Source organism: Nicotiana sylvestris, chromosome 9, assembly GCF_000393655.2.
Source record: "Nicotiana sylvestris chromosome 9, ASM39365v2, whole genome shotgun sequence".
Classification (NCBI taxonomy): Eukaryota; Viridiplantae; Streptophyta; class Magnoliopsida; order Solanales; family Solanaceae; genus Nicotiana; species Nicotiana sylvestris.
Genome location: NC_091065.1, coordinates 151,248,418 through 151,276,019, shown reverse-complemented (window position 1 = coordinate 151,276,019; position 27,602 = coordinate 151,248,418). Strand labels below are relative to the sequence as shown.

The 27,602-nt window shown below is 39.4% G+C and overlaps 1 protein-coding gene and 1 long non-coding RNA gene across 2 annotated transcripts; one reads left to right on the top strand and one right to left on the bottom strand.

Moving 5' to 3' along the window:
* Window positions 1–6,777: 6,777 nt before the first annotated feature.
* Window positions 6,778–10,339, top strand: LOC104222797 (uncharacterized). Its single transcript, XR_709997.2, has 4 exons — window positions 6,778–6,885; window positions 8,313–8,543; window positions 9,509–9,743; window positions 9,895–10,339. It is a non-coding gene; the product is annotated as an uncharacterized lncRNA (long non-coding RNA).
* Window positions 10,340–11,596: 1,257 nt separating this feature from the next.
* On the bottom strand, window positions 11,597–15,697 carry LOC104222798 (LRR receptor-like serine/threonine-protein kinase RPK2). Its single transcript, XM_009774094.2, has one exon. It carries the CDS (start codon window positions 15,406–15,408, stop codon window positions 12,013–12,015), a length of 3,396 nt encoding a protein of 1,131 aa, XP_009772396.1. The 5' UTR covers window positions 15,409–15,697; the 3' UTR covers window positions 11,597–12,012.
* Window positions 15,698–27,602: the final 11,905 nt, after the last annotated feature.

Below are 27,602 nucleotides of genomic sequence, written 5' to 3'. Positions count from 1 at the left end.
ATAAGGACTATTTGCGCAAGCAGCAAGTGCAAAAGAGAACGCGTATACGGAACCAAATGGATGTTGGTGACACCGTTTATGCGCGTAAATGTGGCATATGCTCGCAAACAGGACACGACCGTTGTAAATGTCCTTCAGTTGGTGTGCATGGCGGTGGTAATCCAGCTCCTGGTGCAAGTTCGTCGAATGTACCCAACTATCAAGGATACACCTAGTCTTTTATTTTCGTATTGTTTTTTGTAATACGTGTCTGTACTTGTGTATGTTGCAATATCTATCAAATAAAATTATGTTCCACAATCTTGTTACATCTTATTTTGTAACATGATCTTTTTAATTGGGATGCTGATATGGTAGTTCAAATATTCAACTTATTGTTGTTAGTAAAGAAGACCAATCTTAAAATTAAAAAAAACCCTATAAAATCAAGACATCCTTTATTATCCTTCTTGAAAATTTGCTTCTTAAAATGGTCGTTGTCTTAAAAAAGTAATCGAAGAAAATAACTAAAGCAACGTATAAGAAAATAAAGGATAATAACCAATAGAAAAAATTTAATATGTATAGCGTGGTATAATACTACGTTATCTGTGTTGTCTTGTCGGTCTGAAAAAAGCTGAATCGACTGTGCAAAAAGTTGTTTCGTCTCAGAAAAATTTAATATGTAAAGCATGGTATAATACTAAGTTTTGTGTGTTGTCTTGTCGGTCTGAAAAAAGTTGAACCGACTGGGCAAAAGTTGTTTCGTCTCAGAAAAATTTAATATGTAAAGCGTGGTATAATACTATATTTTGTGTGTTGTCTTGTCGGTCTGAAAAAAGCTGAACCGACTATGCAAAAATTGTTTCATCTCAAAAAAATTTAATATATAAAGCGTGATATAATACTACGTTTTGTGTGTTGTTTTGGCGGTCTGAAAAAGGCTGAACCGACTGTGCAAAAGTTGTTTCGTTTCAAAAAAGTTTAATATGTATAGCGCGGTATAATACTATATTTTGTGTGAAATCTTGCCTATAAATAACGGGCGCATTCTAGTTATTTTCTGTGCTTAACAATAACCAATAGCAAATATTTCCATAAAACCAAGTAGTCTCTTTACGCTATAACAAATGTCTCAACAACCCCTTTATGTCCCAAGGTGCGAGTGCGGCAAAAGATGCATGATGCACGATTGTTGGGAAGAAGCTGGACGCCGTTACTATGCGTGTATGAACAAGTTTTATAGGCAACCCGATGAATCTACATGCAATTTTGAGGTATGAATTGATGAACTCTGTCAGCAGGAATACTACAAAGACAAGCTCCAAGATCTTCATAATTTGTGTTTGAAGCAGTGGGAAATAGAGTGACAATCCAAACAAGAAGTTGTGGAGTTGAAGGCGAAACTCAAGGAGGTGGAAGAAGAAAAAAAAAGCTGGAAGACCAACTCAAGTGGTTGGAGCGGAGAATACTAGGGGGTGGTGACTAAACAATGACATGTACGTGTTGAACGTACTATTGTATCTTCATGTTTCCCTTATCATGTGTGATCATTAGTTGTACTGAATTTACGTTATGTTAGGTTTGCTATGTTTGTGTTTGTGTTGTACTATTAAAATAAAATTGTTGTTAAAATACAATTTTTGCCATTATTTACATAATGTAGTATTTACACAAAATACAAACAAAAATAAATCAAAGAGTCCCACAGCCTCGGTGCTTTAGTGAAGCCGCTGGCCTGAGGCACATACCATGTCGCCCGGGTACACTATCAGGATCATCCTCATCAAGTCGCCTCTTTATGTGAGGATGCGCAACAACATCGCCAGTACAACTGGCAGGATCGGTAGAAGGGGTTGTTGGGCCGTCAGCAACCTACAAAATAATTACTAAGTTTAGCATATGAAAATGTACATTAGTAATGTATGTGTTAAGTCAAAAATATTTTCTCACCATGGTCTCGTTAGGCTCTTGAGTATAAGCATCTGTGGTGTCCTCATCATCGCATACAGTGGCCTCCGTGATGGGCTCGGACGAAGCCTTAATAAGAAAATTAAAAATTAATTTATGGCAAATCATTAAGGAAAAGAAAACAAATTAAAATTTTACAGTAATACAAACATACCTGCGCCTGTGATAGATCCGCATCAACCGCCGGGGATGAGCCAAAACTCAACCTGCGCCCGTCATCCACATCTTGGGTCGGCCGATCCTCAGCTCCGGTAGATGGGCCTGAAAAGAACTGGTCTACATCTCTGTCGAATGTACCCGTGATCAATAATGGATATGACGGGGTGACCTGCGATGCTTGTAGATCCAGCTGAAGGCTGTACAACGGCATGCTGCTGAAAGGCTCGTCTAGCTGAGGGAAATAACCTGACTGATCATCTCCAAGATCCTCATCGGGTGCCTCAATAGGTGGGTCGACAGGTGCCTCAACGCCCCATTGCTGGGGACCAACTCCTCGTCATCCCCTGCAGCCCCGTGGGGCACCCCTGCCTCGTGGGATAGCCCTGGCTGGTGCCCGACCCCTGCCTCGTGGGATAGCCCTGGTTGGTGCCCGACCCCTGCCTCGTAGGATAGGCCTACCCTGATGGTGCTGCTCTGGCACAACATACTCAGCCTCGTGATCCAAACCTCTCGTCCTCTCCGGCTCGCTGCAGGGTCCGGAGAGCCAGCTCTACCACCCACCGGCCATACTCAACGACTACAACATTGTCGGCATGCTGCTGCATCTCCTGTCCCAACTGGTAGACCATGTGATGCCCAATAGCCTGCACAATATTTAAAATATTAATTACATAACACTATATCATAGTTATAAGTATGGGTTCCAACAAAAACATACCAGTGCCTCGTGCCTCCCGGCGTATGGTCTGAACCGACCGCCAGGTACATGAACGGGGTTCCCGATCATTTGTCGGGTGTGACGGCGGTACCATGACGTATAAAGCTCAATAGTCGTTGCCTAGATCTGTGAAGGTGGTGGCAGAATCAGGTCCTCTCGCTGCTCCCAAATAAGGACCTGCGCTTCTAGCTATCCTACAAATACGTCGTCAACCCTCGACCGATCATCCCGCTGATAATGTGTAGCCACCCATGCAGTCTCCCTCGGTATAGTCTGGGGACGGTCAAACTGGCAAAGTACCCGCTCTGTGGAATGATGCTCCACAATATCGAGGCACATCAGCGGGACGGAAGTGCTCCAAAGTTGTCGGTTGACCGAGCAATAATCGGGCAGATCAACTATCAACTCGCCGATGTATGGCGTCCAGATGAACTATCAAATAATAACATAAAAGTGAGTATGCGCAACACAAGTGAATTTATAACAAGTAAGTTTAGGTACATATTTACATGTGCAACCTCCAGCATATCCAACACATCCCTGACAAGGAGGGAGATTATGATGAGCATCATTGCCTCGGTAGTTCCCACGCCGGAGAACCCACCTCCTAGCTAAAGGAACGGAGGTGCTACATCTGGCTCTAATGGTGGTAGAGGTGGCTGCAACGGCAGAACCCGCTCCAAGGCCCAAATCTAACATACAAGGTTGACGTAAAATTTAAGAGTCATTTTGACTATATAGAATTTGAAGTAATGAACAGAGTATTCGAATATGATGTCACCTGTAGAAGCGGCAGAAAACAGTGTGGAATTTTTTATTCTGGTAGCACGTACATTCCAACCACATTTGTCCACGATGCATTTCAGCTCGTATCTCTTGGAACATGATCTAACAGTAGTGAATTCAACTTTTTGATTTATCTCCAAGCTGCAGAAAAATTTAGTCATGCTTTGTTTGTTCTCAAAGATTGATCCAACTCTTACTTCCTCAGGCAACGCATCGTGCCTAAGTATTTTATATGGTGGAGATTCTTTCACCTTTCACTTCACTCTTTTTCTTAATTTCTGAGAAGCACAAGAACTTTCAGCAATTTCTTCAATTTTATGTAATGTTATCGGTATAAGCTTCATGTTTACTTCATCTTATTGTTGTTTATCATTGCAGAAGGTGAAAAAAGCTTTGTTGGATTGTGTGTTGGTTGTCAATTTGCATTATTAGCTGTCCTTCTTCTTCTTGGTCATCGACAAACTGGTATGAATTTATTGGAGTAGGGGGTAATTGTTGCAGCACTATATATTCTGAAGCAGCTGTAATGTTAGAAGGTTGTTGCCCGTTGTCTACTTCCATTATTGGCACTCGTACTTCATGTTGATAGTCAGCAAAAGGTTCTGAATCTATCGCATATGCAAGAGATTGGTTGAATGCTGTTAATTCTGAAGGTTGTATTTTTCGATGACGAAATGATAATTCTTGTAGGCTGAACCAGTTGTAAGCAAATGTATACATGTACTGAGTTCTTCATCTGAAGTTACAAGTATTCCTTTGCTTGTATTTAGTTTGATATCAAACCATACTTTTAATGCATATCTGGTTGAATCAATATTTGCAACTTCACTAATTTTCTTCAGGAAAGTATTGAATGATATGTCCTTATTAAGTAGAACAAATTTTGTATCATGATCCAAGTATTTGAAATCAGGAGTCCAACTCCCATTGAAAGTTATAACAATGCAAATCGAACTCATCCTGAAAATTCATGTTTAGTGGCAAGTATTAGGAAAGTGAACAGAAGAATTTTTTAGGTTGTTTGTGCTGAAGTTTTTACAAATAAACTAAGTCACTTAGGCATCTTCTGCTGAAATTTTTTTTGGAAAAAGATGTATGATATAATTAATGAATCCTGCAAAGAAAACTTTAACTTATAAGTGCTAAAGTTTTTAGAGATAAGCTTAATAACTTCAACATATTAGCTGAAGTTTTTTTATAATGGTGATTCATCAATGCAGGGGGAAAAAACTTCAGCACCTAGGCCGATGTTTTTTTGGTGCAATACGATTTTTTAATTTAGCCAGTGTAGGAGGAAAACTTCAGTCCTCCTGCTTAAGTTTTTAAGTAATAACTAAAATACTTCAGCACCTAGGCCGAAGTTTTTTTGGTGCAATATGATTTTTTAATTTGGCCAGTGTAGGAGAAAAACTTCAGCCCTCCTGCTTAAGTTTTTAAGTAATAACTAAAATACTTCAGCACCTAGGCCGAAGTTCTTTTAGTGCAATATGATTTTTAAATTTAGCCAGTGTGGGAGGAAAACTTCAGCCCTCCTGCTTATGTTTTTAAGTAATAACTAAAAACTTCAGCACCTAGGCCGAAGTATTTTTGGTGCAATATGATTTTTTAATTTAGCCAGTGTAGGAGGAAAACTTCAGCCCTCCTGCTTAAGTTTTTAAGTAATAACTAAAAAAATTCAACACCTAGGCCGAAGTTTTTTTGGTGCAATATGAAATTTTAACTTATGTTTTATGGTTTTTTACCCACTGTACGAGGAAAACTTCAGCTTTTAATTATTGACAAAAAAAATTCAGCAACAAAACAATCGTATAAAATTTAATATAATATCTCTTCGTTGTATTATTTGCCAGCTCGTTAACTAAATAACTTCAGCTTAGAATGTTAGAATTCATCGTCAAATAGATTTAGAATTGCAAATTCAGCATATCAGTGAAGATTGTCAAACAACTTCAATCAATCAATCAGAAAACATATATTTCAAAAACTATTTTGAATTATGGAGATGAACTTGAATACTTACAATGTATTTGAATTTGAATTTGAATTCGAATTCGGAATTTGAATTTGAATGCGAGACGCGTTCTCAAGAGAGGCGGACTGACGGAGGAGATACGGAGGAGATCTGAAATTTGAATCTGGGAATACGGAGGAGAGACGGACTCTTATATGTTTTGGAAGGGGTATAATTATCATATTATTACAGATTTTTTGTTAGTTGGTTAGGAAATCAATAGTTTTTAAAAACAGGGTATAGGTTAAAAGGTGACATAAAAATAGTGTACGACTGCAAATCCCCCTATCTCAACCCAACTTATATAGAAATTTATTTAGTTGCCCCAATTTTACTTTTTTTTTTTGTATTTTTAATTTTATGTTCTTTTGTTTTTCTGCACCATCCACCCATCATGCCCCCTTTCCCGCAAAACTACCCTCCCCCCAAAAAGAAATTTTTTACTTTTTTTTTTTTTTTTTTCTGCACCACTCACCTATCCTACCCCTACCCCCCCGGCGAATACCCTCAATTTTTTTTTTACTTTTTTTGTATTTTCAATTTTCTGTTTTTTGTTTTGTTTTTCTACACCAACCCCCTCCCAACCCCCTCCAAAAAAAATTCTTTTTTAAAAAAAAATTTACTTTTTATTTTTATTTTCAATTTTCTGTTTTTTTTCTGCACCACAACCCCTCCCATCGCAAAAACACCCTCCCCTAAAAAAAAAAAAAATTCTTTGCTTTTTTGTATTTCAAAAAAAAATTTACGTTTTTTTTTATTTTATTATTTTCTATTTTCTATTTTTTTGTTTTTCTGCATCACTCATCCCCTAGTTCCCCACCTCACCCCCAAAATTTTTTCGACTTACATATTTTAGGGTAAATTTTTTTTTTTATGCAAGATAAGTATGATTTTAAAACATGTGTCAAGTTAGGTGGGTTGGATTATGACCCATTGTTTAACCCATCTTGACCCAGCCTATCTTAGCCCAAATACACTTTCGACTGAGTTGGTCAATGACCCATTTATTAACCTAACCCATCTTGACCCGCCCAAATTCAGCCCAACCCGCCCATTTGTCACCACTAGTTGTAAATTCCCAAAAATGGGGTAAGGGTTCGAGATGGCGAGAGACTTGAAACCAAACGTTTTTTTTTCTTCTTCTTCCGCAGCTAAAGTACCTACCTGTATTCAACCTCAAACTCCATTTCGAGACTTCAGGTTCGTCCAAGGAAAAAACCCTAACAACGCCTAACCGCCCTTCCAATTTTTTTTTTAAAAGGTAAGTCTTTAACTAATATGTTGGTATTTTGGATTCCCGCTGATTTCTACCTCTTTTTTAATTTTTTTGAGGAATATATCTGCATTTTGAATATTGCGGATTCCCGGACTCCATATTTTCTTGTATTGCTTTCTTTTCCTCAGTTTAATCTGAAAGTTTTCCCCTTTTGTTCTTCTCAAAATCTGAATTGCATGCTGTTGCTTTTGTGTAGTAATATTTACTGCTTTGTGGTGTAAATTAGTGGTGTCGAGTTCGCATTATGTTTCAGATTTTATGGTTTTGAGTTTTTGCTCAGAAACACAAAGGAACGAGGATACTTTTAGTAGTACATAGTTGTTGAAATGTCGTGAATCTTCTGAAACCTAAGTATAACAGTCACTTTTCCAGATAAAACGCATGGTTAGGTGTACTGAGAGCATAAAGTGTTTCACAAAACTGAATTTAAGTTTCTAAAAAAAACGAATCTACTGAAGACGTTTTGTTAGTGTTTTACTTATCAAAAACCTATCAAAGATAAATGCACTAAATAGTTGGTTATTCCGACAACATTATGGCTCCCCAATAGTTGGATAATAATCTAATGTTTCTGGCAAATGCTTTAGAAGTCCTTGTGACTCTTGGATAGTTGGATATAATGGACAAGAAGGGTCATGATGCACTTGGTGGACAGAGATACCTGGTACTTATTGCTGGTGGGAGGTAGCAGATATCCCATGGAATTAGTCGAGGTGCAAGCAAGCTGACCCGAATACCACGATTATAAGAAAAAGGGTCATGATGCAATTTTTCGTTCTCCAGGATAGTTCAACACGATCTTCATCTCCTTTCCGAAACTCTATGTCTTCCAATGCATGAAACACAACAAGTGACTTTTCCATTTTTAGAAATTCTTTATACAAAAGTTGAATTACTGCTCCTTCATCTTGAAAGCAATTTATCTGGTATGTGGCTGATACAGCTTGAGGAACTGGCAGATTGTGTCATCGGCACAATACTCGTAGTCACACTGCTTAGAGTATAACTCAACCCACTTAAATTTTTCTCCCCATATACGTATCCTGTCAGGTTTCAAGAGTATATCTCACCCTCTATAATATGACCCGTGAATCCGAGGGGTTGATGGATAGATACTGGTTGGTGTTGAAAAAGGCGAAGGTTAATGTACCATTTATCACCAGCAATGTCCAAATAGCAACCAAGCATGTTAGGTTCATGATAAGGCTCAATCATGTTTAAAATTTCACTCCTTTGCGAGCTACCTTAAAGATAAGAATCTTTGGCTTCTTTACTTAGCAGAAATAAATTGGGACCCAAGAAATGTCAAATTGTTTTTTCCATCTTTTATATGATACTGACTTGGTTCTTCTTTATTCGTTGAGCGACACAGATATTTCGGCACAATATTAATCCATTTCTTTGGACTTCAGATGTGTGAGAGAAGATCAATCTGCTGTCACAGGCAAAATGTGTTATCTATATAATGGAAGTGCAAGACGTGGATTCCGGTGAGGAACTACAGTTTAGCATGATTGAACTTGTTTGACTTGACTGAGCAAAGCAATGAATCTGATCATGCTCCGAGATTGTTTAGAAGAAGCAATTTGGATAAGTCATGACATCAGCTGATTGATTCTGATGGACTTCCATTTGTGGCGCAGGTAACAGGATGTCTTTCTTTTCCTTTTCCACTTTTTGGTGGGTTAAGTTGCACCTGAACTAACATGATCATTTGATTACAAGAGGATAAATCCAAATGAGCCATATTGTAGCATTTACAATGAAATAACCAGTCAGACAACTAATACGAAGTTGAAAGGTTCAGAACCTCCTGCTGTTGATTATGTCGTTGTCGTTGTCGTGAAAATCAAAACACTTCTACAGAAGGTGATTGATTCCAGGATATATTCGACTTTGAGAAGATACATGTGTGTTGTTACTTCTCAGGGTTTCTAATCCACTTTGCTTTGTTTATGTGCTCTTAACTTTTCTGCATTTTCCATCTTTATAATTGTAATTGGGGCTAAAATCCAGTATCTTCAAGTGTATTATATAGATTTTCACCTGGTTAGTAGAGGGAAGGAGAAGCATGGGAAGGGTACTTAAGTTACTTTCCTAGTTCCTTTGCTGTAATTCAAAATGGCAAGTTTTTAATACCTATGCTTGAGAATGGATTTGGGAGTTATTAGTCGGAATCAAGTGGATGTCTGAACAACATCTCTTAGTTGTTGGTAGACAACTTAGCTAACAACTGTTAAGGAGAGTGACTGATTAAACTATCTTCCTCAACTCTGTGATAACCTCAGGGTCGAAATATCCCTAAATTTGATTGAGAACCTACTTTTGACTTTTAGGTGGTTCATTGACTTCATTTCTTCCCCTGCTTCCGCTCCGACCCCACCCCTCAAATTTATGCCTTCTCAATCTTGCTTTGCAATATTTTACTGGATGTCAGCTGGATATCAATTATGAGAATCAGGAGAACATATGGGGCAAACCATTTAGAACTGATGGAAGTAAAAGTTAGCCAGCTCTAGATTTTTTCTCTTTTTTACATATCCTCAATCCATATTAATCTCTTCAGATATAGATTTGGAAACTGAAATTGACGTGTCTCTTGTTACAGGTCCGGTCCCATCAAGGGGAGAAAGCGTGGAGGAGGTAGCTGAATTTTGGAGAAATGAAACGAGACTCACTCCTTGCTCATGGAGCAGCATATTTATTGCATTGATAGACTCCATATGAGCTCTGGTCATCGCATTGCAGATGTGTTTTCTGAATGTGGAGCATCACTCATCCGACTACCAAAATAAGCTGTGCAGTAAATTGTTGGTCTGCCACCTGCTAGAGAACCCAAAGAGGTAACTTGTCGTGCTTGCCAGATAAGTTAGGAAATTGGAGGCTGTTGAAATGTCTTACATGTTCAGATATCTAGTGGTTAAACTGGAAGCCATGAACATCAAGATGACCCTTACACTAAGTAACAGCGCTGGTGCTTGATATGTGTTTCAGGAAGTTGATATGATCTGTCCAATAGCAACTAGGAGCTTGACATCCATTTCTTCCTATGACTGTACTCTTCCACTGTGCAAATGCCCAAGAAAGGTTTTGCAGCATCGGATAACTTGATTCTGGCAATGGTTGATTGAGTTTAGACATCAAAAGGCTACCAAGATAAAAAGTGTGCTGCATATAAGACATGGTTCTTGTCATCACTATAGTGCAGTGTGGGGGCAAAATATAGAGGCAGATCCAGGATTTGAATTTGATGGGTTCAACATTTTAAAGTTCTTACCGATGAACCCGTTGCACTTTTAAATTTATGGGTTCAGAGTTTAATACTTGTTGGCAATGTAATAATTTTCACAAGCACATCTCTACTCTTGCGTAACAAATGATCGGTTCAGTTGAACCCATCAAATATATAGTGCATCCGCCTCGGGCAAATTTTGGAGAATCTCATTTTTAAGGATCCTGAGTTGTACAAAAGTTCTCGTCTGACTCCAGAGGTGCAAAATATAGAACCATTTTTCTTTTGTAGAACAAACTATAGAATATGTGCTTTATGTTATAAAATAAAGACCGTAAAGTAAAGACAAGTATAGAGAGAAACTGTTATATTATTAGAATTTAAACTGATGTACATAATGAACTGAAATTTTTCTATTTATAGAAGAAAGGAAGCTGCTGTGTAAGCTGCTACTATACCAGATATGGATAATCTTCTACTGAGAGCAATGTTTATCCATAACGGAGTACTGAAAGGATAAACTTATTATACCCGATATGGATAATCTTCTACCGGGGGCAATGTTTATCCATAACGGAGTACTGAAAGGATAAACTTATTATACCCGATATGGATAATCTTCTACCCGGGGTAATGTTTATCCATAACTGGGTACTGAAAGGATAAGTTTATTATACCCGGTATGGATAATCTTCTACCGGGGGTAATGTTTATCCATAACCGGGTACCGAAGTGGTAAGCTTCTTCAGGAAGCTTATTTCCAATAGAGTACTAAATAGATAAACATATTTACGGTGGAGTCCCATATGGATAAGCTTCTTCCGGAAGCTTATTTACAACGGAGTACTAAATGAACATCCATAATATAATATATTTATAACACTTTACACTTGGTTAATTATAGCTTTTTGTACATTGTGGGAACTCGATATATAAAGATGTTATCATTTTGAGGCTGTCTTGCAGTCAATATTTTTTTTCTATTTATCTCAGTGTACTTATTTTGTCACTTTTCAAATTAAATTAATTTGTGTCACAGGGTAGCATTTTTCCCTTCCATGCATCTGGTCATCAGTTCTATTATTTTCTTTGATTTGTTATATTACATTAGGAGCCTTATAATTTTTATATATTTGTTATTGTTAATCACAACTCAATGCAGACCAGTCTGCTTTGACCCTGATTGATATGTTTATCTCACACATGTTAGATTAGTAAAGGTACACAAACAACATGCGCCAACCAAACGTGATATAAAATAATACTGAATTTTATACCGTTTATTTTCTAACCTCAGTAACCAAAAGAAAAGATAATTTTCTTTCTTTAAGAGTAGTAGTTTTATCCAAATTATATTTTATTCAAATTTTGCCTCTTGCTATATTCTGGGAATTGGAGCTAAGAGAAGAAATTCACCACAATGCTGTTAAAAGACACTGATTATTTATAAAAGGCAGACTCAAATTTCATGACCAGAAAAATTCAAACAAAATTCAGCTTTTTATAAGTTTTACATGTACAGTAGCAGGTTTACCCCACTAAAGCTTTTCATTTGCTCTAACAAAAAAAAAAACTAAAGAAGAGGCTAGCAGAATCCTCCCTATTTTGTTGCTCTTATTTAACAAACATATAAAAATGTGATACACGCATACAGTGTTGAAGACAAGTATCTGCACTCTTCTGCAGATGAATCTGCACACCCCCTAAATTAGGGACATGACATGGAAAATTGGGGGCAAAGGCTATATACTACAAATTCACAAGCAGGCTACAAATTTCAAATCTGAACCTAATAGGAGACACCCAAATACACTTTAGTATCTATCAAGTGCAAGAGTTAAATTACAATTGGGCTAAACATCCTATTCACATGCAGCTAGCTAACAAGATGGGGGTTGAAGTTGCTTCAACCGTCTTACTACTTGCTTCATTGTAGGTCTAGTTGAAAGAGAGTCAACTGTGCAGACCACGGCCAAATGTAGTACCTCAACCAAATCATCATGTGGACCTGAATCCCATAGACCAGCAGTAAAGAACTCCTTTGCACGCCCCTGGCGTAAAAGCATGCACGCCCAAGCAACAATATTGAATCCATTTCCATAAGAAGAGAAAGATGGATCAAGTGCTTTCTTGTCTGAAATTAACTCAAGTAACACAACCCCATAACTGTAGACATCAGCCTTGTCCGAGACACGACAAGTCATGGCATATTCAGGAGCAACATACCCGAAAGTTCCAGCCACACCAGTAGTGGCATGGGTCTCTGAAGTTCCCAGTAATCTAGCCAAACCAAAATCAGATAAATATGCAGTATAGTCCTCATCCAATAGGATGTTGCTTGGTTTTACATCACGATGAAGCACACGCGGTACACACTGATCATGCAGGTAAGCAAGTGCACGGGCAATGTCCAAAGCAATCTTGTGAAGTACCCTCCAATCCACAGCCCTCGTTGACCTGTCCTGAATAAACTTTTCCAAATTACCCCCTGGCAAGTAGTTATAGATTAGAAACATTTCTGTTTCACTATTATGATATCCAATCAGAGTTACGAGGTTTGGATGTCGAAGCCTCCCCAAAGTTCTGATTTCTGCATCAAACTGTTGGATCCCTTGAAAACGTCCTACAGCAAGTCGCTTTACTGCCACTAGGAACCCTGGTGCAATCTCAGCTTTGTATGTTGCTCCGAAACCTCCACTGCCTATGCAATTGCTCGCATTGAAGCTCCCTGTGGCCCGCACAACATTCTCAAACGTCAAAGGAACCGGAACTTCTGTAAAAACTGTTACCTCTTTCCTGGTAGATCCTGCAACTCTAGATCTTGGATTCCATTTTCTGGTGTAAAAGAAGAGGACTATCAAAGCAAGAAGAACTGACACAATAGCTGCAGCAGATGTTATGGATGCTATCTCAATTGAGTTGAAACCACCACCATTTCCTCCTTTTTGGGCTGGAGTTGACGGAGGAGACGCAGCAAAATCTTGTGAGTCCCCTATTCTGCCCTGCTGATCTGTAGAAGGTGTTGATAGAGAAAATACATGGCAAGATTGCAGAAACGGGTTGCCCTGAACACTATTGCATTTCATCAAATCTCTATTAAGAGGTAGTGGCCCAGACAGATTATTGAAAGACACATTAAACGCTGCCAGTGTTGTCACATTGGCCAAGCCTGAAGGTATTTTCCCTGATAAATTATTATTGTTAAGAAGAAGCGCAGTCAAATTCCTCAAATTCACAAGATTGTTTGGAATTTCACCAGACAATGAATTAGAAGAAAGTTCAAGCTCTTGTAAAGAGTGCAATTGCCCAAAACTTGAGGGGATGGAGCCAACCAAATTATTGCCAGCCAAAGAGAGGTAACTGAGATCCTTTATCTGGCCAAGACTGCTTGGAATCTGGCCTTGCAAGAGGTTCCAACTTAAATTGAGAGCGACCAAAGAAACCAGACTCCCTATACTCGGAGGAATTGTCCCACCAATCTGGTTTTTGGAGCCATCCAACAGCTTAAGAGACCCACAAATTGCACCAAGATCCTCTGGAATTTGGCCAGACAATGCATTATTGCTTACATTAAAAATCATACCTTTCAATTCATGACATTTCTCGAACAAGTTACCAGGAAAAGATCCAGTAAACCTGTTACCACCAGCAAGAAATGCATAAACAGTTTGCTTGCCTAACATTTCAGGCGCAATGAGCACAGAAGGAGGTAAATTTCCTGTGAAGTTGTTACCACCGAAATTATGAAATACTGCACGGCCAGCATCATCTCCAAATAACAAAGTGGTGTCTAGTACACTTCTACTGGTGAAGTGCGCTAGATATGCAGATGATGGATCTCTACCGCTGGACGCAACATGAGCACAACTGTAATTGGAAAACCTGGGAAGTGAACCAGAAAGATAATTCTCACTCACATCGAACACAGACATACAAGGAACTGGTAGTTTCTCAACAAGCTGTCCAGTCAACCTATTTGAGCTCAAGTCAAGAAAATGCAGCTTCTGGCAGCTACCCAATTCCTCAGATATCTCTCCAGTATAAAAATTTTGAGCCAAATTCACCATCTCTAAACTGTCACAAGCACCCCAACTACCAGGAATTTTTCCAGAAAGAGTTGACCTAGGAGCCCAAATCATCCTCAAACTAGGAAGCCCGGTTATCTGTGACGGGATTGTGCCTTCAAAGAAGTTGTACTCATCAGTAGTGAATGCCAATTTTGCAGAAGCGTCAATTGCTGAATCAGACACATTTGGAAGAGGATCCCACAAATTTGACAGCACGAGAATGGATAATTTCGAGCAGTTTCCTATCTCAGACGGTATTGGTCCACTTAGGCTGTTCCTGGACACGTCAAGAACCTTGAGCTCAGTTAGTCGACCAAGTTCAGCTGGAATACCCTCTTCCAACAAATTTGAATACAAGAGAAGTGACTGTAACCCTCTGCAGTTCCCTAAACTTTTAGGAATACCCTCACTTAAGAAATTACCTGCCATCTCTAGATTCTCAAGCTTCTCACACGAACGTCCAATCTCACCAGGAATGGACCCGCTAAGCTGATTAAACGACAGGTACACTCCCCTCAAATCTCCAAATCCACCAATGAGTGCTGGAATGGAACCGTTTACTCTATTTCCAGCAAGATTCAGGATTTGCAGAGCAGCACAATTTGACAAGGAATCCGGAATGCCACCCACAATCTCATTAAAACCCAAGTTCAGAACCCTCAATTTCCTCAACCCCTTAAACTTAAATGGCAAAGAGCCTTTAATTAAATTCCCTTCCAGATCCAAAACTTCAAGATTCTCCATATCCCAAATTCCCAAGGGGATTTCACCACCCAATTCATTAAAAGGCAAAGACAAAACCTTCAGTTCAGTCAATCTTGATATAGCCTTAGGCACTTTACCAACAAGCTTAACACTATTATTAGCACAAACCCTTCTAATACCAAAGCCATACAAAGGAAATTGAGCAATTTTAGCACAAGACAAAGAACCCAAATTACCTCCACTGATGTTCAAAGCTACAACACGTGAATTGGAATCACATGAAACACCAAACCATGAACAGTGATCATCAGTATTGTTCAAGCTCCAGATAGAAATCACTCCAGAAGGGTCTAAAAGTGAAGTCTTTAACTCCAAGAGAGCTGATTTATCTGAATCTGAGGAGTCTGCATACACATGAGCTAAGAAAAAAGCACAAAAGATGAAAAAATACTTCAAGGGTTTGTGAAAATTGTACCATTTGATAACAAAACAACAACGACCCATTACTAAAAACCAAAAAGGGTCCTCAAAAATGCAAAAAAAGATTCCTAACTCCCTTTCTTTATTTGAACCAAAAATGGGGTTTTTTAACAAAAAATCCTAGCCCTAACCCTAATTTTTTGGGCTGCTTGCTTCTTTGTGAACAGGAGAAGAAAGAGAGAGAGAGAAAGAGAGAGTCAAGAAGAGGAGAGAGAAAAGACTTAAGATAGACAGAGAGAGAGAAAACGCGTTGCTGCTGTTTTTTTCTAATTTTCTCAATTTTCTATGAACTTAGTAGTAGTAGCTCTTTTTTCTTTGTTTTTGTGCTTCCTTGTACGTTCATTTCCATTAAATTCTTTGCTCAACTGTTTTCGTTTTTGTTCTTGTCTGAAAATCATTTTCAAAATTTTATTTTTTAAAACTTTTGGTTGATGTGGGGTCACTTTGGTGAAAGAGATGGAGACCATGCCGGTCAATAAATGCATCACCCCCCTCGATGTCTAAGTCCGAATAATGATATTTTGGACTCAAAATACTTTTATGCAGTTAAAAAAAATTACAAAAATGCAGTATAATTAATATATAAAGTGTATATATAGTTCATTTTTATAGGAAAACGCATTATAATACTACATTTTAGGAAAACGTAGTATTATACTGCGTTTACTTCAATTTTGGGCCCACCTAAGTGTTCTGCGGATAACTAACATAAATAATTTTTTTAAAAAATAAAACGCAATATAATACTACGTTTTACTAAAATGCAGTATTGTAATGCGTTTGACTTCCTTTTTGGGCCCACCAATAAGTGTTATGCGGATAACTCAAATAACAATAATTCAAATACATAAAGTGTGGTATTATACTGCGTTTTATATAAAAAAAAAATTTGCACCCCAAGCTAGGACTTGCCTTATTTAAAGGCGTTAGGATTTTATGAAAATCCATTCAAAATTTTCCTTCAAACTTCCGTTCATACTTCTCTTCTTGTTATCAAGCATTTTTTTATAATGTCTGAAGAGCCAAAAATAAGGGTTTCATTATATTGGGAGGGGGTGAGGTTGTAATGGAGAATAACTCTTTGAGGTATAGTTGACCTTCACAGTATCATGTTAAATTGCCGCTTACAATGGAGTACGACAAATTGGTATCGTTGTTAAGTAAAAAATGAGTGTGAGGAAATGTTCGGTGAACCTTAAAGTAACCGGTAGATTTTCGTATTCTGTGACTCCACAGGGGTTTGCTTATTATTCCAAGTTTAACATCGAAGATGATGAAACTCTTAGAGATTTTTTGCGGATTCCGGATGAATACAGGAAATTTATTGTAATAAAATTGTTGGAAATGTACGTCAAGGTTGGAGATGTTCCCAATAATGAGGGTGTGCATAGTAGGGATAACTCTCAGTCATCGGGTGGTTATTCTGGAGTAGTTTTTGCTGGACAGATTCCTGATGAAAGAGCTTGCCTTGATTTAAACTTGTCACCACCGGCGAATGAGCAGCTACAAAATAATTTTTCGACTTTATATAATCCACAAGACGACTGATAAACTTCAATTTTTCTACGTTTTAGCGATGTTTATTTTATGTTTGAATTGAATTTGCATTAACACTCATATTTTTTATAGGGGGTACTGTTCGGATATGAATTTTACAAGTTATGACCCCGCTCCTAGTTGGAATATGCATAGTTTTGGCGTGTTGGACCACGGTGGTCCATCCGAGAGTCATCACCAACAAGAAAATGTCCATCATGGAACGTCAACACAGTACGACTTGCAAGTAAAGTGATATAGCTATATGTAAAGTATTTATCTAGTTGAGTAGCCTATCATTTTGTTCTTTTTATGCAGTAGAAATGAGCAACTTGATGTCCCTCACACAGTTGCCCATAGACGACGTATTGACTTGTGATTTGGTAGATGCACAGAGTCAGGAAGATGATAGTGATTATGACAACAATGCTGATTAGTCAAGAGATGACACACCCTTCCCTGATGAGGGTGATGATGAGGAGGAAGTGAATGTCGAACCTTAGCTGACAAGGGAGCATGCTCCTCCACCTCCCGTTAGACCAAGAGTGTACGAGTCCCACGTGCCGTTTCATGAGCGGAATATTCCCTACCTTGATAATTTACCAAGTATGTCGGACGTGGATGTCCTCACAGGGGATGATGACGAATTTTGGTCGGCAATATGGGATGAGTCTAGACCGGCGGTGCTGGCAAATGGCATGTATTTCCCCGATAAAGCTCGCCTAATCAGGGCTGTAAAAATCCACAACGTAAGAGAGTGCCGTGAGATGATGGTAAGGGAGTCAACTACGGAGGTATACAAGGCTGTATGCCGTAGAGACTTTATGGGTTGTCACTGGATGTTGCGTGCCAGCAAGAAAAAATCAGGGTTGTGAAAAGTGGGTAAATATATTAGCACCCACAGATGTGAAATGGACACATTCAATGAGAATCACTTCAACCTGGATGTAGACTTGATTTCTCTTATCTTGATTCCATACTTGGAAGTGTCTATTAGGTTCAAGATTAAAGAGAGTATTACAGCCGTCCACCAGGAGTATGGTTGTACTATAACCAAAATAAAGGCATATCTCGAGCGCAAACGTGCCTTTGAAATTATTTATGGTGACTGGGATAAGTCGTTTTCATCTCTGCCCAGGTACATGGCCGCACTGCAACACTTTAACCCCGGGACTGTTGTTGAATGGAGGCGTGAGCGGAGTCCGGACATACCCGAATATATTTTCAACTATGTGTTCTGGTCATTTAAACTAGCAATTGATGGTTTTGTACATTGTCGTCCTGTAATTTTCATAGACGGTACTTATGTTTATGGAAAGTATGATATTAAGCTTTTGATTGCAGTTGCAGTAGATGCCAACAGACAAATATTTCCACTAGCTTTTGCCATTTGTGCCAACGAAAGCGAAGAGACGTGGACGCTTTTTTTGAACTACTTGAAGCAACACGTTGTCAAACAACGTTCAGGTATTTGTCTAATATCTGGTCGACATGGTGGTATTTTAAGTTCTGTACGACATTTGCCTGAATGGCAGGAACCCTATGCATATCACCGTTATTGTGTGAGGCACCTGAAGGCCAATTTCCAGAAGAAATATCACGACAAGGCCTTGCATGATTTAATGTGGATGGCTGCAGCTGAGCACCAGCAGTGCAAATTCACGAGGCGCATGGAAGCGATCCGATAGTTAGATCCACGAGCCTATACTTGGCTGATGGGACATGAGGTTCACATATGGACATTGCATGCTGATGGTGGCAAACGATGGGGAGCCCTGACTACAAATATGTCGGAGTCATTCAACGGCTTGTTGAAGTTTGCACGTGGATTGCCTGTCACTGCCATGGTTCGAATGACATTCAAACAGATTGTGGAGAGGTTTGTTGAAAGGCATAGAGCTGTATCGGTATTGATGGACATGGGTGTTCAATTATGCGAATACCAATGAGAAGATTTGAGAAGTACAGGAGGCGAGCACATTGGCATTCATTTTTACAGTACCATCACGACCGGGGTATTTTTGAAGTTCGCACCGCTATCCGTGAACACCGGGGGAATAATCTACAAATGGTGAATGAAGCCAGCAGGTTGTGTTCATGTAGGAAATAGACCATCTACCACATGCCGTGCGCACATGCCTTGAAGTGCTTTCAACAAGTTGGTTTAGGGGCAACCAACTATATTGATAGGCAATACAGTATTGCTGCATACGTAGACACGTATAGTGGGCAGTTGCAGCAATTGGGTGCTGAGCATTATTGGCCGCCGGAACCTTTTAAAATGGTGTGTAATAAGGACTATTTGCGCAAGCAGCAAGTGCAAAAGAGAACACGTATACGAAACCAAATGGATGTTGGTGACACCGTTTATGCGCGTAAATGTGGCATATGCTCGCAAACAGGACACGACCGTCATAAATGTCCTTCAGCTGGTGTGCATGGCGGTGGTAATCCGGCTCTTGGTGCAAGTTCGTCGAATGTACCCAACTATCAAGGATACACCTAGTCTTTTATTTTCGTATTATTTTTTGTAATACGTGTCTGTACTTGTGTATGTTGCAATATCTATCAAATAAAATTATGTTCCACAATCTTGTTACATCTTATTTTGTAACATGACCTTTTGAATTGGGATGCTGATATGGTAGTTCAAATATTCAACTTATTGTTGTTAGTAAAGATGACCAATCTTAAAATTAAAAAAAAACCTATAAAATCAAGACATCCTTTATTATCCTTCTTGAAAATTTGCTTCTTAAAATGGCCGCTGTCTTAAAAAAGTAATCGAAGAAAATAACTAAAGCAACGTACAAAAAAATAAAGGATAATAACCAATAGAAAAAATTTAATATGTATAGCATGGTATAATACTACGTTATGTGTGTTGTCTTGTCGGTCTGAAAAAAGCTGAATCGACTGTGCAAAAAGTTGTTTCGTCTCAGAAAAATTTAATATGTAAAGCGTGGTATAATACTAAGTTTTGTGTGTTGTCTTGTCGGTCTGAAAAAAGCTGAACCGACTGTGCAAAAGTTGTTTCATCTCAGAAAAATTTAATATGTAAAGTGTGCAAAAGTTGTTTCATCTCAGAAAAATTTAATACTATATTTTGTGTGTTGTCTTATCGGTATGAAAAAAGCTGAACCGACTATACAAAAGTTGTTTCATCTCAGAAAAATTTAATATGTAAAGCGTGGTATAATACTATGTTTTGTGTGTTGTTTTGGCGGTCTGAAAAAGGCTGAACCGATTGTGCAAAAGCTATTTCGTTTCAAAAAAGTTCAATATGTATAGCGCGGTATAATACTATGTTTTGTGTAAAATCTTGCCTATAAATAACGGGCACATTCTAGTTATTTTCTGTGCTTAACAATAACCAATAGCAAATATTTCCATAAAACCAAGTAGTCTCTTTACGCTATAACAAATGTCTCAATAACCCCTTTATGTCCCAAGGTGCGAGTGTGGCAAAAGATGTATGATGCACGATTGTTGGGAAGAAGCTGGACGCCGCTACTAGGCGTGTATGGACAAGTTTTATAGGCAACCCGATGAACCTACATGCAATTTTGAGGTATGAATTGATGAACTCTGTCAGCAGGAATACTACAAATACAAGCTCCAAGATCTTCATAATTTGTGTTTGAAGCAGTGGGAAAGAGAGTGACAATCCAAACAAGAAGTTGTGGAGTTGAAGGCGAAACTCAATGAGGTGGAAGAAGAAAAAAAAAGCTGGAAGACCAACTCAAGTGGTTGGAGCAGAGAATACTAGGGGGTGGTGACTAAACAATGACATGTACGTGTTGATCGTACTATTGTATCTTCATGTTTCCCTTGTCATGTGTGATCATTAGTTGTACTGAATTTATATTATGTTAGGTTTGCTATGTTTGTGTTTGTGTTGTACTATTAAAATAAAATTATTGTTAAAATACATTTTTTGTCATTATTTACATAATGTAGTATTTACACAAAATACAAACAAAAATAAATCAAAGTATCCCACAGCCTCGGTGCTTTAGTGCAGCCGCTGGCCTGAGGCGCATACCCTGTCGCCCGGGTACACTATCAGGATCATCCTCATCAAGTCGCCTTTTTATGTGAGGATGCGCAACAAGATCGCCAGTACAACTGGCAGGATCGGTAGAAGGGGTTGTTGGGCCGTCAGCAACCTACAAAATAATTACTAAGTTTAGCATATGAAAATGTATATTAGTAATGTATGTGTTAAGTCAAAAATATTTTCTCACCATGGTCTCGTTAGGCTTTTGAGTATAAGCATCTGTGGTGCCATCATCATCGCATATAGTGGCCTCCGTGATGGGCTCGGACGAAGCCTTAATATGAAAATTAAAAATTAATTTATGGCAAATCATTAAGGAAAAGAAAACAAATTAAAATTTTACAGTAATACAAACATACATGCGCCTGTGATAGATCCGCATCAACTACCGGGGATGAGCCAAAACTCAACGTGCGCCCGCCATCCACATCTTGGGTCGGCCGATCCTCAGCTCCGGTAGATGGGCCTGAAAAGATTTGGTCTACATCTCTGTCGAATGTACCCGTGATCAACAATGGATATGACAGGGTGACCTGCGATGCTGGCAGATCCAGCTGAAGGCTGTACAATGGCATGCTGCTGAAAGGCTCGTCTAGCTAAGGGAAATAACCCGACTAATCAGCTCCAAGATCCTCATCAGGTACCTCAACAGGTGGGTCGACAGGTGCCTCAACGCCCCCTTGCTGGGGAACAACTCCTCGTCATCCCCTGCAGCCCCGTGGGGCACCCCTGCCTCGTGGGACAGCCCTGGCTGGTGCCTGACCCCTGCCTCATAGGATAGGCCTACCCCGATGGTGATGCTCTGGCACAGCATACTCAACCTCGTGATCCAAACCTCTCGTCCTCTCCGGCTCGCTGCAGGGTCCGGAGAGCCAACTCTACCACCCACCGGCCATACTCAACAACTGCAGCATTGTCGGCATGCTGCTGAATCTCCTGTCCCAACTGGTTGACCATGTGATGCCCAATAGCCTGCACAATATTTAAAATATTAATTACATAACACTATATCACAGTTATAAGTATGGGTTCCAACAAAAACATACCAGTGCCTCGTGTCTCCCGGTGTATGGTCTGAACCGACCGCCAGGTACATGAACGGGGTTCCCAATCATTTGTCGGGTGTGACGGTGGTACCATGACGTATAGAGCTCAATAGTCGCCGCCTAGATCTGTGAAGGTAGTGGCGGAATCAGGTCCTCTCGCTGCTCCCAAATAAGGACCTGAGCTTCTAGCCATCCTACAAATGCGTCGTCCGCCCTCGACCGATCATCCCGCTGATAATGTGTAGCCACCCATGCAGGCTACCTCGGTATAGTCTGGGGACGGTCAAACTGGCGAAGTACCCACTCTGTGGAATGATGCTCCACAACATCGAGGCACATCAGCGGGACGGAAGTGCTCCAAAGTAGTCGGTCGACCGAGCAATAATCGGGCATATCAGCTATCAACTCGCCGTTGTATGGCGTCCAGATGAACTATCAAATAATAACATAAAAGTGAGTATGCACAACACAAGTGAATTTATAACAAGTAAGTTTAGGTACATATTTACATGTGCAGCCTCCAGCATATCCAACACATCCCTGACAAGGGGGGAGATTATGATGAGCATCATTGCCTCGGTAGTTCCCACACCGGAGAACCCACCTCCTAGCTAGAGGAACGGAGGTGCTACATCTGGCTCTAATGGTGGTAGAGGTGGCTGCAACGGCAGGACCCGCTCCCAGGCCCAAACCTAACATACAAGGTTGACGTAAAATTTATGAGTCATTTTGACTATATAGAATTCGAAGTAATGAATAGAGTATTCGAATATGATGTCACCTGTAGAAGCGGCAGAAAACCACATATGTCGACATGGGTGCCCATGCTATCCCGACACATACTCCTGTACAGGTAGGCGAGAACAGCAGCACCCCAGCGGTACTAGGGTAACTCATCTAGCTGCTGAAGATGATGTAGAAAGCGCAGACTCACTAGATTTCCCGAAGTGTTCGAGAACAAGACACCCCCCAAAAGAAGGAATAATGCCAACCTCGTGTACCGGTGAATATGGAGATCCTTTGTCTCGCCGGTGATGTCGGGGTGCAATACCTCCATATGTTATCTGATAGCTGTTATAGAAATGTGACTGCCCCCTCTAACTGCAGCCTCACCCTGTGGCCTGAAACTAGTATACTGCCCTAGCAAATCCAAATACTGGGCAGGCGTCATAGCTCTCATATACTAGGTCAGTGCAACGACCAGTCCATCAACACGCAGCCCATATAAAACCTGAACATCCTGAAGCGTGATGGTGGCCTCTCCAGTGGGCAGGTGAAAAGTGTGCGTCTCCGGTTGCCACCGCTCTATCAAACACCATGATGAGAGACCAGTCGAGCTGTAGCCGCCCAATATCTCAAAAATCCTAAGGAAGCCCGTAGCACGCAGGCGATGGACTACGCGGGGATGGAAATCTCTATGCCTCAAAAAGTCCCACAAGTCGCCCGGTCTCCTGGCGCGGAGAGTCTGATCCAATAGATGTCCCTCCCATACGTAGGCGGACTTATGGTGGCCCTGTAACACTAATATCTGATCCGAGGCTGGTCTAGGATGCACATGCAGCAAGTCCATGTCGTCTACTATAAATTAAACAATATTAATTGTGTGTTTGTGTTATAATAATTAATATTTAATTATTTAATAGGACAGAGTATATAACTATGGGCTCCAGGCTCAATATTTGAGGCTCAGTAGCACCAAGCTATCCTGATTTCTTATGTAAGTCAATTTCAATATTTTTAGAATTTTGTTTGTGTTATAATAATTAATATTTATTATTTTATAGGACAGAGTATATAACTTTGGGTTCCAGGCTCGATATTTGAGGCCCAATAGCACCAAGCTAACCTGAATTCTTATGTGTGACAATTTTAATATTTTTAGAATTTTGTGTATTTGTGTTATAATAATTGATATTTAATTATTTAATAGGACAGAGTATATAACTATGAGTTCCAGGCTCGATATTTAATTTGACAACATATATTAATTTGTTAGTTCTGTAAGTTTGTTTTATAAATTAAATAATTAATTTTTGTAAAGTGTAATTGGATAGAGTTTGTAGTTAGTAGATACTTAAACTACAGAAACTCTACGCTAAAAGGCTCTATATTTTACAATGCTAAAATGCTCTATTTTTTACTACGCTATAAGGCTCTATATTTTACTACGCTATAAGGCTCTATATTTTACTACGCTAAAGGGCCACTATTCTTTAAGCAAATAAATAATCTAAACTAAATAAAAACAACAAACATATAAACATAACATTCACGAAATTATATATAAAACAGTAAAAGATATTTATGAACAATTTTATTAACAATAAAAATTATTTCTCAACTTTTAACTATTTTTTTAAACATTAGTAATTTAATCCGGGTAAAAATAACATACAAATTTAATCGCAAACATAACACAAATCAACAAGGAAATACATTCAAGAAAATAAATATGCATAATTATACGAGTTTCGACATAAACTAAATTGAAATACCTCGATTTGTGTTTTTAGAAATGTCGGAAATTTAAAATTTTGAGCCCGAAACAAGGAATCCACAACAATCGAAGGCTTGGGATGTATGCGGGACCTACACTCTTTACTTTTTGTGTGACTGTCATGACCCCAAATGCCCGGTCGTGATGGTGCCTATCACATTATTAGGAAAGCCAACCCAAAACCATTAACCATAACAAATTTCTTTTATAAAACCATTTTCTAACATGAATTTAAATCCCAATTTTTTATAAGAAATGTATAAGACAACTAAAAATGTGCGGAATCAATAAAATATTAAACCAACACAGCCCAAACATCTGGTGTCACGAGTCTAGAGCCTCTAAATATACAAATCTGACTGTCTAATACATAACAAGTCTAAAATGCGGAAAAACAAGGATAAAAGGAAAAAAGCGGGGTTGCGGACGCCATGCAGCTTTCTTGCAGTCTCCGGCAAACTCTGACAATGCTGAGGACCCTCACTCTGCCGCTCGGGCACCTGGATCTACACACAAGGTGCAAGGAGTAACATGAGTACACCATCTCATTAAGTAACTAAAGTAAATAAGGTCTGAAAGCAGTGACGAGCAGTTAAAAATCATATAACTGACTAAACAACAGGATAACCGTCAACTTCACAGTTTAAAACCAGTTTCGTCGTAAAATCCTCCAATTTCAGTTTAAACACTTGAAATAATATACTTAGCAATTTTTCCAACAGAGGCTTATTTTAAAAGAAGAGTGAAATCCGTAAAAATATCATAACTGGGCCCCTCGGGCAAGATATCACTCAGAATATGGCCTCTCGGGCAGCCTCTCAGTCACCCGTAACTCAACTCTCGTCACTCAATACTCACTCTCAGCACTCAGGCTCATTAATATGTCATAGTAATAGGAATCATAGTAACTGCTACGGCGTGCACCCCGATCCGTAGTTTATAGTCGACTACGCTTATTGGGGGTGTACAGACTCCGGAGGGGCTCCTACAGCCCAAACGTCATATCGTTGTGACACGCAGCCCGATCCAATATATATATCGCTGTGACGTGCAGCCCGATCCAGTATATATATCGTTGCGACGTGCAGCCCGATCCATATAAGTATCGCTGTGACATGCAACTCGATATATAATATGTACATATAATATCCTCACTATTAGGTTCTCAACATCTCTCAGTCATTAACCTCACAGCCTCTCGAGCACAATAATAGAAATTAGGGAACTTAGCCCAAATAGTCCTCACAATTAGAAGTGGAGTGATAAAACCAATTTTAAACATTTAAACAGGTAAAACATGAATGAGGATATGCTTTCAACAAGTAAAGTGAGGAAAAACAGTAAAAATGCTCTTAAGGGTCTCAACAGGTCGGCACAAGGCCCCAAACATGGCATACAACCCATAATACAGTATAAATGAATAAAGTACGGAATATCATAAGGTTTCAAAGCAAATACATGGCTCAATAATCGCTATGGGATGGACCAAGTCACAATCCCTATCGGTGCACGCCCACACGCTCGTCACCTAGCATGTGCGTCACCGCATTTATCAAAACAAGTCAAATACCGGGGTTTTTACTCTCAATTCCAGATTTACAATGGTTATTTACCTCAAACCGGTGAAAATACTACTCCGCGATGCCTTTGCCCCTCGAATCGGCCTCCACTCGCATCGAATCTATCCAAAATCAGAATCACGACATCAAAATATGCCAAGGGAACGAAACCCAAGCGAAAACAATCAAATAATATCAAAAATCCTGAAATTGGCCAAACCTGACCCCCCCGGCCCGCGTCTCGAAACTCGATAAAATCACATCAACGGAATCCTTATCCTCCCACGAGTCCATATATACAAGAACATCGAAATCGGAGTCCAAATGACCCCTCAAATTCTCATTTTAAAGTCTCTTAATCTCAAGCCCTAATTCCTCAATTTTAGGCTTAGATTCCATGATTAATTAGGTAGATTTCACATTAGAATCTAGTTTTAAGTTCAAAATTCTTACCTCCAAGTTATTCCCATTGAATCCCCCTTCAATCCTCTTCAAAAAGTTTCAAAATTGACCAACAATGGAGGAACTTAGCCTCAAATTCGCGGAAATGAGCTTTTAAAACGTTTTGCTCAGCTATTAAACTTCCTTCACTGCGATCGTAGATAAAGCCACGCGATCGTGAAGCACAAAATGCTGACTCCCCCATTTAACCTTATGCGATCGCACAAAACAACACGCGATCGCGAAGCCTTAGCACTTAAACCTATGTGATCGCAACTAGGCTTACGCGAACGCGAAGATACACCATACAGACCTATGTGATCGCAACCTACACCACGTGATCGCGTAAGGCAACTCTGCCTCAGCCCTCAATTAAGCCTACATGATCACAATCCTTTATACGTGATCGCATAGAAAAAAAGGTCTGCAACAGACCTGAAGCAAAATCTGCAACACCTCAATATGCAATTTCATCCGTTTAACCACCCGAAACTCACCCGAGGCCCTCGGGACCTCAACCAAAGGCACCAACATATTACAAAACCTTATTCAAACTTTTACCAATCTTTAAAATACCTCAAACAACATTAAATCAACCAAAACACATCGGATTCAATCCTAAGTTTCCAAAATCTTCCGAATTCCGCTTTTAATCAAAAACCCAACCAAACCACCTCTGAATAACCTGAAATTTTGCACACACATCCCAAATGACACAACGGAACTACTGCAACTCTAGAAATTCCATTCCGGCCCATATATCAAAATCTCACCTATTAACCAGAAATCGCCAAAAATCCGACTTCGCCAATTCAAGCCTAAATCTATTCTGTACCTCCAAAACTCATTCCGATCGCGCTCCTAAGTCCCAAATCACCTCCCAAAGCTAACCGAACCATTGGAACTCACATTCGAGCCCTCTAACATATAAGTCAATATCCGGTTGACTTTTCCAACTTAAACTCACTCTAAAGAGACTAAGTGTCTCAAACCTTACCAAATACTTTCTGAACTCCATCCGACCGACCCGATACCACATAATACGGATAAACAAAGCATAAAGAAGCACAAATGGGGGA

Coding starts and splice junctions, on each gene's coding strand:
- LOC104222798 (XM_009774094.2), bottom strand. CDS start 15,408: ATGGGTCGTTGTTGTTTTGTTATCAAATGGTACAATTTTCACAAACCC.